This window comes from Coregonus clupeaformis, chromosome 9, assembly GCF_020615455.1.
Source record: "Coregonus clupeaformis isolate EN_2021a chromosome 9, ASM2061545v1, whole genome shotgun sequence".
Classification (NCBI taxonomy): Eukaryota; Metazoa; Chordata; class Actinopteri; order Salmoniformes; family Salmonidae; genus Coregonus; species Coregonus clupeaformis.
The window spans coordinates 44,374,529-44,387,494 of NC_059200.1; the positions used below are offsets into that span (position 1 = coordinate 44,374,529).

Sequence of the window (12,966 nt, forward strand, 5' to 3'; positions counted from 1 at the left end):
TCACCCATTCACTCCAACTGACTGCTGGTGTGGCTGCCCATAGCTTTCTGTTCATTTTAATGTCATAGATTTAGCCGGTTGTAACTTGTGGAATAGACTCCGGCTGGAATGCGGTTTTAAACAATCAGCATTCAGGATTAGACCCACCCATTGTATAATTAAGTGATAATGCCAGAGAAGCCGGTGTTTCGAGAATTTATTGGCACGGTTTGCCGGCCCTCGTGCCAATATATCCTCCAAACACTGGCTTCGAAGGCATTATCACTTTTATACAACGGGAAACCAACATATTCAAATAATGATTTACATATTTTCATTAAAAATGTTATTTTGATTAATTTATTCATACTATTTCATCCTTCCACAAGATACAGTCCCGACACAAATCTATGGTTGCTACCCAAGCCGGTTGGTCGTTTCTTCTATTGGTTCGGTTGCTAGAGACAGTCTTTTTTTTCTGTAGCTATGGATGCAACCAAGCCGTTCGTTCTAAATGTTCCATCACCTTTTCCCTTCGCTCGTGGACTTCAGTGCACAACACATCAGCTGTCTGTGACCAGGCGAAAAAACCTTTCCAAGCCAAACTTTCATATCATGACCGTTAACCGCTACACACAGCCTCATGTCGTAGTCAACATAGCTACTAGAACTAACACGTTAGTAAACCCACTACAATCATGTTGTACAGTCAGAAAGCAGTTTAGTAGTTACACAGACGGGCCCCGGTAGCAATAAATTAATAAAACCCAAAGCTTAGCTTGACTTTGAAGAATTCCAGTGTTGAATAGCCATAGCCAGCTAGCTAACATCGTATCCCTCTCTGTTTGAGCCGGGTGTTTGAGTAGGCTAAACTAGCTAGCTGCATTCACTAGCTAAGTGAAAGTGAAAGAAAAACAAAAATACAACCAAATATAGCTAGCTCTCTCTCTCTCTCTTGCTTCTCCTTAATTTTGGAAGAAATTAATTTGTTAAACTGTTCTATTGTCTTTCTCTCTAGCTAGCTAGCTGTAGCTTATGTAGCTTATGCTTTCAGTACTAGATTCATTATCTGATCTTTTAATTGGGTGGACAACATCTCAGTTCATGCTGCAAGACCTCTGATAGGTTGGAGGACATCCTCCGGAAGTTGTCATAATTACTGTGTAAGTCTATGGAAGGGGGTAAAACCATGAGCCTCCTAGGTTTTGTTTTGAAGTTGTCACGATCGTCGTATGGAGTAGACCAATGCGCAGCGTTAGTTGCGAACATACTTCTTTATTAAGTGAAAGCACGAACAAAACAAGAAAACGATAACGTGACAGTCAACGGTCAAACACAAACCAACTCGAACAAGAACCCACAAAACACAAAGGGCAAACAGACAGTTTAAATATGGCTCCCAATCAGAGACAACCAGCCACAGCTGACACTCGTTGCCTCTGATTGGGAGTCACTCTGGCCAACATAGAAACAGCACAACTAGAACTCCCGACATAGAAATACGACACATAGAATGACCACACCCTGGCTCAACATATAGAGTCCCAGAGCCCGGATGTGACAGTACCCCCCCCTAAAGGCGCGGACTGCGACCGCGCCTCAACTAGAACCAACCAGGGGAGGGCTGGGTGGGCATTCCTCCTCGGCGGTGGTTCTGGCTCCGGGCTTGCCCACCACCCTCCAATAATCCCCCCATAGCGCCCCTGGTCCGGTCTGGCTCCGCTGGCTGGAGCTGAACTGGACATCGTAGGAGCGGGTAGCTTCAGCTCCGTTGTGGAGCAGCTGACCGGTACCTGATCAGGCACCGGTGACCCAGGCACGGGTTGTGCCGGACTGACGACGCGCACCCCTGGCTTGGTGCGTGGAGCAGGAACGGACCGGACGGGCTGACGATACGCACCCCTGGCTTGGTGCGTAGAGCAGGAACGGTCCTTACCAGACTGACGACTCGCACCCCTGGCTTGGTGCGTGGAGCAGCAACGGGCCTTACCAGGCTGACGACTCGCACCCCTGGCTTGGTGCGTGGAGCCGGAACGGGCCTCACCGGACTGACGACTCGCACCCCTGGCTTGGTGCGTGGAGCAGCAACGGGCCGGACCGGGCTGACGATGCGCACCCCTGGCTTGGTGCGTGGAGCAGCAACGGGCCGGACCGGGCTGACGATGCGCACCCCTGGCTTGGTGCGTGGAGCCGGAACGGGCCTTACCGGGCTGACGACTCGCACCCCTGGCTTGGTGCGTGGAGCCGGAACGGGCTTTACCGGGCTGACGACTCACACCCCTGGCTTGGTGCGAGTGGCAGGAACGGGCTGGACCAGGCTGACGACTCGCACCCCTGGCTTGGTGCGAGTGGCAGGAACAGGCCGGGCCGGGCTGGCGACGCGCACCGTAGCTTTGGTGCGAGTGGCAGGAACAGGCCGGGCCGGGCTGGCGACGCACACCGTAGGTTTGGTGTGTGGAGGAGGAACAGGCCGGGCCGGGCTGGCGACGCGCACCGTAGGCTTGGTGCGAGTGGCAGGAACAGGCCGGGCCGGGCTGGCGACGCGCACCGTAGACATGGTGCGAGTAGCAGGAACAGGCCGGGCCGGGCTGGCGACGCGCACCGTAGGCTTGGTGCGAGGGGCAGGAACAGGCCGGGCCGGGCTGGCGACGCGCACCGCACACTTGGTGCGAGAGGCAGGAACAGGCCGGGCCGGGCTGGCGGCACGCGCACCGTACACTTGGTGCGAGGGGGCAGGAACAGGCCGGACCGTACTGGGGACACACACCACTGGCTCTACACCGGGATCTGGAACGGGCCGGACCGGACTGGTAACACACCCCAGTACCTCTCGCTGTGCCTCTACAACTTCCTTCCCTTCCTTGACCAGTGACCCCCGTAACCTGGTGGCCTTCTGAATTCGCCCCTTGTCTGCCTCCGTCAGCCCCGTCGTCCATGCCCTGTGCCCCCCCCTAAAAAATGTTTGGGGTTGCCTCTCGTCCGTCCGACGCCGACACTGATTACGCCGTTGCTCCTCTCTCCGTCGCGCTTCTACCGTCTCACTCCATGGCCGGCGATCCATCCCGGCCAGGATTTCCTCCCAGGTCCAGGACCCCTGCCCGTCCAAGATCTGCTCCCACGTCCAGGCTGCCTGCTCCTGGACACGCTGCTTGGTCCTGGTATGGTGGGATCTTCTGTCACGATCGTCATATGGAGTAGACCAATGCGCAGCGTTAGTTGCGAACATACTTCTTTATTAAGTGAAAGCACGAACAAAACAAGAAAACGATAACGTGACAGTCAACGGTCAAACACAAACCAACTCGAACAAGATCCCACAAAACACAAAGGGCAAACAGACAGTTTAAATATGGCTCCCAATCAGAGACAACCAGCCACAGCTGACACTCATTGCCTCTGATTGGGAGTCACTCTGGCCAACATAGAAACAGCACAAGTAGAACTCCCGACATAGAAATACGACACATAGAATGACCACACCCTGGCTCAACATATAGAGTCCCAGAGCCCGGATGTGACAGAAGTCAATGTACCCAGAGGAGGATAGAAGCTAGCTGTCTTCCGGCTACACCATGGTGCTACCCTACTAGCTGACAACGTTCTTATCCCTTGCTTGCTAGCTAGCCAACTACGGCTAACTTACAGTCAGTTCAAAAAGCCAGAATAACAGCAAAGTAGCAGCATTTGCATTTGTTTAAGCTGTTTTCTAGTTGCATTTATTTGGATACATCCATAATGAGCTAATGAGGCGCGATTTCGCCTGGCATAGAAAATGTGCTCACTCATCAGGACACTGTTGTTCAGAGGAGCTAGCCAACAACACAGCTAACACAATCACTTCAAACTGAAGCTGGAAAGACTGCAAACTAGCTGCACTTCATTTTGTTTTACCTTTTTCACTTGACATTTCTTTGTATATGTCCATAAAAATGATGCTAGCTGATTCATGATTTCGACTGGCTGAGAAATGCTGCCTGCCTGTCTGGTCCCGAATCCCGACACGTTCATTACTATGTGACAGCTGGAGATCAAATTTGAATATTGAAACAATGTTGCAAATGTCGGAGACAGACAGCACGGTTTATACAAATCTCCGCTGTTGAAAACTAAATGTTAGTCTAAAAGAAATGTGAGATAATGTCTAGATGCTTTTTATATAGTGGAGATCAAGTTTATAAATTGCTTGGCTGGGCAGATAAGACAGTTGCGCAGTCAGATGGAACAGAGTAAATAGGCATTTTAACGTCATAGATTTAGCTGGTAGTAACTTATGGAATAGACACCGGCTGGAATGCGGTTTTACCCAATCAGCATTCAGGATTAGAGCCACCCGTTGTATAATTCACAATAACAGCACTTACAGTTGACCGGGGCAGCTCTAGCAGGGCAGAAATTTGACAAACTGACTTGTTGGAACGGTAGCATCCTACAAAGGTGCCACGTTGAAAGTCATGGAGCTCTTCAGTAAGGCCATTCTACTGCCAATGTTTGTCTATGGAGATTGCATGGCGGTGTCCTCGATTTTATACACCTGTCAGCAATGGGTCTGGCTGAAATAGCCGAATCCACTAATTTGAAGGGGTGTCCTCATACTTTTGTATATATATTGAATATAGATACAGAGACAGAGATACAGTATCTTAAATCAGTATATTTTTTATGTTTTTCTGATGTGTGCAATATGTGGTAGGCTATGTATTGTATAATGGCACAATCATTATTTTAATTCAGGTATTGCTTGGGCTCATAATATGCATATGTGTATGCATAAGCTCTAATATGCATATGGTTGTTTCGATCGCATTTGCATTGATGTCAGAGTGATTAGATGGACAATAGAGACCTGAGTACCAGGCCATTATCGACCTGATAATCATTAGCGAGTTGGGTACTACTAGCACATGTCCAGAGTTCATAAAAGGAGATTACAGAGACTTCACGGTCACATAGACTTTTACTGCGGTCATGACTCATGACTGCCAGTGTGGCGGTAATACGGTCACTGCAACAGCCCTACTCTTAACCAAGTGAGATTTTTGTTTTTTTATTACATAATTATTACGTTATTTCAACCACTTTTGCCTGTTGGGAAAGGTCCCACCTGGGTTATTCGCTTCATCATGCAAATCACTACTAAACCAAATGCCAAAACACACCCTCTTAAGCCATCAATATTGCATAACCCCACTCCTATAATGCCCAAAGCTTTCTGATCCAAAACCTGTTTACACCACATCCATCCCTGGCGACGGTCCATATCCACCATCCACCCAAACCACTGAGTCATCCTAATCTGCATCCACTATCACCAGTCCGAAAAAAAATAAGCCCTCCCCTACCAACCGAAGAATAATTGTTCTGCTAAATCTAAGGGAATAGAGCTAAAATGCTAACTGTGTCACAAGTTTTCCTCTGGAAACAGAAAGGACGTGTGGGGGGTGGGGAAGGGCGGGGTGACTTTTTAAAAGGACATTCTACTCCAAAATGAATGAAAATACAATTATGCTGACACCATTTAAAATATAATTTCCACCTCCAGAAATTAGCCCAACAACATATTGGTAAAATTATTTGTAAAATTATGTTAACATATTGGACCATGCATATACTGTAGCCTATGCATGGTCCAAATTATCAGGTATGCTATCACCAATAAGCATTAAATAAAATAAAATGTTATTTGCCACATGCGCCGAATAAAACAGGTGTAGACCTTACAGTGAAATGCTTACTTACAAGCCCTTAACAGCAGCGTAAAGGCTGAGGTGGGTGGGGGGTTGGGTGGGGGGGAAATGCAAATAGTCCGGGTAGCCATGATTAGCTGTTCAGGAGTCTTATGGCTTGGGGGTAGAAGCTGTTAAGATGCCTTTTGGACCTAGACTTGGTGCTCTGGTACCGCTTGCTGTGTGGTAGCAGTGAGAACAGTCTATGACTAGGTTGGCTGGAGTCTTTGACAATTTTTAGGGCCTTCCTCTGACACTGCCTGGTATAGAGGTCCTGGATGGCAGGAAACTGTAGAACTTTTTGAGGATCCGAGGACCCATGCCAAATCTTTTCAGTCTCCTGAGGGGGAATAGGCTTTGTCGTGCCCTCTTCACGACTGTCTTGGTGTGTTTGGACCATGATAGTTTGTTGGTGATGTGGACACCAAGGAACTTGAAGCTCTCAACCTGTTCCACTACAGCCCCATCGATGAGAATGGGGGAGTGCTCAGTCCTCCTTTTTTCCCCCTGTAGTTCACAATCATCTCCTTTTGTCTTGATCACGTTGAGGGAGAGGTTGTTATCCTGGCACCACACGGCTAGGTCTCTGACCTCCTCCCTATAGGCTGTCTCATCATTGTCGGTGATCAGGCCTACCACTGTTGTGTTGTCTGCAAACTTAATGATGGTGTTGGAGTCGTGCCTGGCCATGCAGTCACACAAGTGGTAGGCCTGATCACCTGTAGCGCTACTGATGCAGCATAGTGGCTATAAATAAATAGGCTGAAGCATGGGGTTACATTTGGGATCTTAGCTGGATCCCAAATATGATCTTTTAACTAGTTAGCATCCTATTGATGAATTTTATGTCCCAAAAAACTTGCATAAACACAGTGAACTTGGAATGGCGCCGGAGAAGATGGCTGCCGTTTTACAGCCCTCTAACCAATTGTACTATTATGTGTGTTTTTCAGCGTTATTTGTAATTTATTTTGTACATAATGTTTCTGCCATCGTCTCTTATAACCAAAAAGAGCTTCTGGATATCAGGACAGCGATTACTCACCTCGTATTGGCCGAATAATTTTTCTTCAACGAGGCGGCCGCGAAGGATATCCTACAGACACCCGACAAGGCCCAAATCCCCGTCATTCGCATGAGGAAGAGACGGAGATATCGTGGACGTAGGTCGGGGTGCCTTGTAAGGATCCGACGGCGAGCGAGTAAACTGCCGCTCCCATCAATCCTATTAGCCAATCTTCAATCATTGGAAAATAAATTGGATGACCTAAGATTACGGTTATCCTACCAACGGGACATAAAAAACTGTAATATCTTATGTTTCACCGAGTCGTGGCTGAACGACGACATGGATAACATACAGCTAGCGGGCTATACGCTACATCGGCAGGATAGAACGGCTGACTCCGGTAAGACAAGGGGTGGCGGTCTGTGTATATTTGTAAACAACAGCTGGTGCACAAAATCAAATACTAAGGAAGTCTCGAGGATTTGCTCGCCTGAGGTAGAGTATCTTATGATAAGCTGTAGACCACACTATCTACCAAGAGAGTTTTCATCTATATTTTTCATAGCTGTCTATTTACCACCATAAACCAATGCTGGCATTAAGATTGCACTGAATGAGCTGTATAAGGCCATAAGTCAACAGGAAAACACTCATCCAGAAGCAGCGCTCCTAGTGGCCGGGGACTTTAACGCAGGGCAACTTAATTTCTACCAGCATGTTAAATGTGCAACCAGAGGAAAAAAAACTCTAGACCACCTTTACTCCACACACAGAGACGCATACAAAGCTCTCCCTCACCCTCCATTTGGCAAATCTGACCATAACTCTATCCTCCTGATTCCTGCTTATAAGCAAAAACTAAAGCAGGAAGCACCAGTGACTCGGTTAATAAAAAAGTGGTCAGATGACGCAGATGCTAAGCTACAGGACTGTTTTGCTAGCACAGACTGGAACATGTTCCGGGATTCTTCAGATAGCATTGAGGAGTACACCACATCAGTCACTGGCTCCATCAATAAGTGCATCGATGATGTCGTCCCCACAGTGACCGTACGTACATACCCCAACCAGAAGCCATGGATTACAGGAAACATCCGCACTGAGCTAAAGGGTAGAGCTGACGCTTTCAAGGAGCGGGACTCTAACCCGGACGCTTATAAGAAATCCCGCTATGCCCTCCGACGAACCATCAAACAGGCAAAGAGTCAATACAGGACTAAGATTGAATCGTACTACACCGGCTCTGACGCTCGTCGGATGTGGCAGGGCTTGAAAACTATTACAGACTACAAAGGGAAGCACAGCCGCGAGCTTCCCAGTGACACAAGCCTACCAGACGAGCTAAACCACTTCTATGCTCGCTTCGAGGCAAGCAACACTGAAGCATGCATGAGAGCACCAGCTGTTCCGGATGACTATGTGATCACGCTCTCCGTAGCCAATGTAAGACTTTTAAGCAGGTCAACATTCACAAGGCCGCAGGGCCAGACGGATTACCAGGACGTGTACTCTGAGCATGTGCTGACCAACTGGCAAGTGTCTTCACTGACATTTTCAACATGTCCCTGACTGAGTCTGTAATACCAACATGTTTCAAGCAGACCACCATGGTCCCCGTGCCCAAGGACACTAAGATAACCTGCCTAAATGACTACCGACCCGTAGCACTGACGTCTGTAGCCATGAAGTGCTTTGAAAGGCTGGTCATGGCTCACATCAACACCATTATCCCAGAAACCCTAAACCCACTACAATTTGCATACCGCTCCAACAGATCCACAGATGATGCAATCTCTATTGCACTCCACACTGCCCTTTCCCACCTGGACAAGAGGAACACCTACGTGAGAATGCTATTCATTGACTACAGGTCAGCATTCAACACCATAGTGCCCTCAAAGCTCATCACTAAGCTAAGGATCCTGGGACTAAACACCTCCCTCTGCAACTGGATCCTGGACTTCCTGACGGGCCGCCCCCAGGTGGTAAGGGTAGGTAACAACACATCTGCCACACTGATCCTCAACACGGGGGCTCCTCAGGGGTGCGTGCTCAGTCCCCTCCTGTACTCTCTGTTCACCCATGACTGCATGGCCAGGCACGACTCCAACACCATCATTAAGTTTGCCGATGACACAACAGTGGTAGGCCTGATCACCGACAACGATGAGACAGCCTATAGGGAGGAGGTCAGAGACCTGGCCGTGTGGTGCCAGGATAACAACCTCTCCCTCAACGTGACCAAGACAAAGGAGATGATTGTGGACTACAGGAAAAAAAAGAGGACTGAGCACGCCCCCATTCTCATCGACGGGGCTGTAGTGGAACAGGTTGAGAGCTTCAAGTTCCTTGGTGTCCACATCACCAAAGAACTATCATGGTCCAAACACACCAAGACAGTCGTGAAGAGGGCACGACAAAGCCTATTCCCCCTCAGGAGACTGAAAAGATTCGGCATGGGTCCTCAGATCCTCAAAAAATTATACAGTTGCACCATCGAGAGCATCCTGACTGGTTGCATCCCGCCTGGTATGGCAACTGCTTGGCCTCCGACCGCAAGGCACTACAGAGGGTAGTGCGTACGGCCCAGTACATCACTGGGGCCAAGCTTCCTGCCATCCAGGACCTCTATACCAGGCGGTGTCAGAGGAAGGCCCTCAAAATTGTCAAAGACTCCAGCCACCCTAGTCATAGACTGTTCTCTCTTCTACCGCACGGCAAGCGGTACCGGAGTGCCAAGTCTAGGTCCAAAAGACTTCTCAACAGCTTCTACCCCCAAGCCATAAGACTCTGAACAGCTAATCATGGCTACCCGGACTATTTGCACTGCCCCCCACCCCATCTTTTTACGCTGCTGCTACTCTGTTAATTATTTATGCATAGTCACTTTAACTCTACCCACATGTACATATTACTTCAACTACCTCAACTAGCCGCTGCCCCCACACATTGACTCTGCACCGGTACCCCCCTGTATATATAGCCTCCCTACTGTTATTTTATTTTACTTCTGCTCTTTTTTTCTCAACACTTTTTTGTTGTTGTTTTATTTTACTTTTTTATTACAAATAAATGCACTGTTGGTTAAGGGCTGTAAGTAAGCATTTCACTGTAATGTCTGCACCTGTTGTATTCGGCGCATGTGGCCAATAAAATTTGATTTGAATAAAAAGTAGGACTACCTGTTAGGGTAAATTGGGGTAACACGCCCCTTGCCTGTATTTCTCACAGAAACCACTTCATGCCACCATTTCCCCCCCCCTAAAAAAAATGTTTTCCCTGGTTGCACATTCTCTTGCTCAACAAAAAATGGCATCTGTCTCACAATATTTTATTTTGAGGTAGTGTGGTGTTTTACCCCAAGTTACCCTAGAATTGACCCGTGTTACATTTAGCCCCACTCTCATCTATGCACTCACAGAGCAGTAACGTGCTTAACCATGGCGCTGCTAAAAACTCAGGGTGTAAAATGGTGCAGTTCGCACTTATTTAGGAGTTGAGAAATAAATAAAGTAGGAAAGGAAAGCTGGGATCCCCCTCTTTTTAACAAAGGCCATTAAAACTGCTGTTTTCCCAGCGATTGCAAGAATCGTGTGCATTGACTGCTTATCAGAATGCATGTTTCCCTCCCTATGGCACTCGTAACTTGAATGCACCTCGAGATTAATAATTATCTCGCATAGAACACACAACAACAAGCTGACTAGGTAAATACATAAAACTATTCTACTATGGGGTTGTCAGATTTGTCTATCCATTACTCGTTTTGTTTGCAGAGGAAAAGTAAATGTGTACTGTTCTAGCATCTTCAAAGTCCATATATTTTTTGCCGTGACGGCAATGATTTTGCAGTGGCGCAGCGCCACAGCTAAATGACTGCAGCAGAAACACTGCCGTGTCGGTCACTGCCAGTAGTAGTGTTGTGTTGTTAGCCAGTCAGCGATTTCCAGTTAACCATCCCGTTAGCATGCTAGCCGTGGTGGCTGACTGTGGCTAACTGGCTACACTAGAGCTGCAGACAACTGGTCGGTTGCAGACACCAACAGGGAGGGAGAATATAGGGCTCTAATCTGCCCTCATTCCTATGTAGCAGGGCAGGTCATATCGCGGCAGCTGATGCCTGCAAGTGTATGCGCGCACACACACGCAAACACACACACGTATGTACATACACACACATACACATAGAGTACACATATGCAGATCTAACAGTATATACACACCAGCGCAAGGAAATGCAAACGCATTCATACACACACACTGACACACACACTTCTAAGACAGCAAAAAGCGGGGAGGGGAAGAGTGAGACGCGGAGATCTAAAATTAGGTGGAGAAACGTGAATTTGCCGAGTTTGGCTTCGGGACACTGCAGAGGAACGGCTGGGCATGAGTGGGAAAGAAAGATGGCTCAGTACGCCACTCTGTTGCTGTTGCATTCTCTCTCCCTACTATAACAATCTGTGAAGGACTGGCCAGCACTAAAAATATCAGAGAGGGCAGGAGGGAGACGCACACAGAAACACTGAAAACAGCATTGAGAGGATGAGGAGATTAGGATGGGAGGTTAATCAAGGAGAAAACCGAGGAGAGGAGAAGATAAAAAAGGAGAGGAGAACTGAGAAAAAACGTGGAGAAAAGAGGAGAGCACAACGAGAGGAGAGGTGAACCGAGGAGAGGAACACAATGCTCTCTTCAAGGATGCCATATTATAAAGGGCTCAGGCTGGGAAAAAGTCACCCCCCCCAGCGGGTCAGGGAAGTACCCGGCTACTCCTCCTCCTGATCCTCCTCCTCCTTTCCCTCCTCCTCCTCTTCCCCCTATCATCAGTGTTTTCCCATAAAGACCAGTATTGGCCAGTAGTCTTACCAGGCGAGCTTGAAGCCCTTCATTAGTGCAGCGATAAGCAGCAGCGTTGCTGTCCAATGCCCATAGCGAGGTCTCCCCACTCGGCCAGCCAGTCATTCCTTGGCATGTTGAGTGGCAACAGGGGGGGTAGTCCCGGGGCCCCAGGCCTGTCCGCAATGCCCATGCGAGCTAGCTCAACTACCTCAAAATGCTACAATGTTAACGCTAGCCCTAGCATTAATAAAGCTGCCCTCTCCTGCTGCCTGTCTCGACCGCTTTCAGCCTCATCTATGTGTGTGTCTGGAGGAGAGTGTGTGAGTTTGTGTGTGTGTGTGTGTGTGTGTGTGTCTGTGTGAGTTTGTGTGTGAGTGAAAGTACGGTGGCGGCAGCTGCTCACATGCACTCTCCCATATGCAGCAGACTAACTCATTTTCTCTCTCTCTCTCTCTCTCTCTCTCTCTCTCTCTCTCTCAAACTCTGCAGATGAATGCAGAGCTGAGTCGCTCCGGGCTGAGGGACCTACTGGGCATGCTCTGTTCCTCTCACATCCAATCCAACCCCCTCTTGCTCTCTACGAGTTTAGCTCATCCCCCCGACAGAACTGTACTGTGGTGCCAAAAGAACAGTACGGTTTCCCGCTCTCTTACACACACATGCACGCACGCACACCCACCCTCACTCACTCATGTCTGTTAGAGTCTGGAATCTCTGAGGATTACAGTGTGTGTGTGTGTGTGGCTACAAACTTCAGGCTCAGTCAGTCCTAGCAGCTGGCTCTCTAATCTCTTAATGCAGGATAGATGAAGCACACTGTGTGTGTTTGTGTGTGTCTGAGTGTGTGTGTCTGAGTGAGTGAGTGAGTGAGTTCTCATACTGCTAAATGGCCATGTATGACATTCACTCCATGTAGCCTACTGTATGTATTCTCTGTTAATCCACAATACTGACCCAGGGCTCCAGACTGTGACCATTTAGTCGCATGTTGCGACCCTTTGACTTGGTTGTGAGTAAAATCTTTAACTGGTCGCATTGTTTTATTGTATTTTTATTTAACCTTTATTTAACTAGGCAAGTCAGTTAAGAACAAATTATTATTTACAATGACGGCCTAGCAAAAGGCAAAAGGCCTCCTGCGGGGACGGGGGCTGGGATTAAAAAAATATATATAGGACAAAACACACATCACAACAAGAGAGACACCACAACACTACATAAAGAGAGACATAAGACAACAACACAGCATGGTAGCAACACATGACAACACAACATGGTAGCAGCACAAAACAAGTTACAAACATTATCGGTCACAGACAACATCACAAAGGGCAAGAAGGTAGAGACAACAATACATCATGCAAAGCAGCCACAAGTGTCAGTAAGAGTGTTCATGATTGAGTCTTTGAATGT

General features: G+C 48.0%; 1 protein-coding gene across 5 annotated transcripts in view; it reads right to left on the reverse strand.

Annotated features, from left to right (window-relative positions):
• The window catches only part of LOC121573988 (protein Aster-B), a 95,443-nt gene extending 83,434 nt beyond the window's left edge, over positions 1-12,009 (reverse strand). For all 5 annotated transcript variants that reach the window (XM_041886432.2, XM_041886431.2, XM_041886427.2 and 2 more), the window contains exon 1: positions 11,581-12,009. In XM_041886432.2, coding sequence (XP_041742366.1) covers positions 11,581-11,603 — 23 coding nt within the window. In that variant the 5' untranslated portion in view covers positions 11,604-12,009. The remainder of the gene's footprint in view (positions 1-11,580) is intronic.
• Positions 12,010-12,966: the final 957 nt, after the last annotated feature.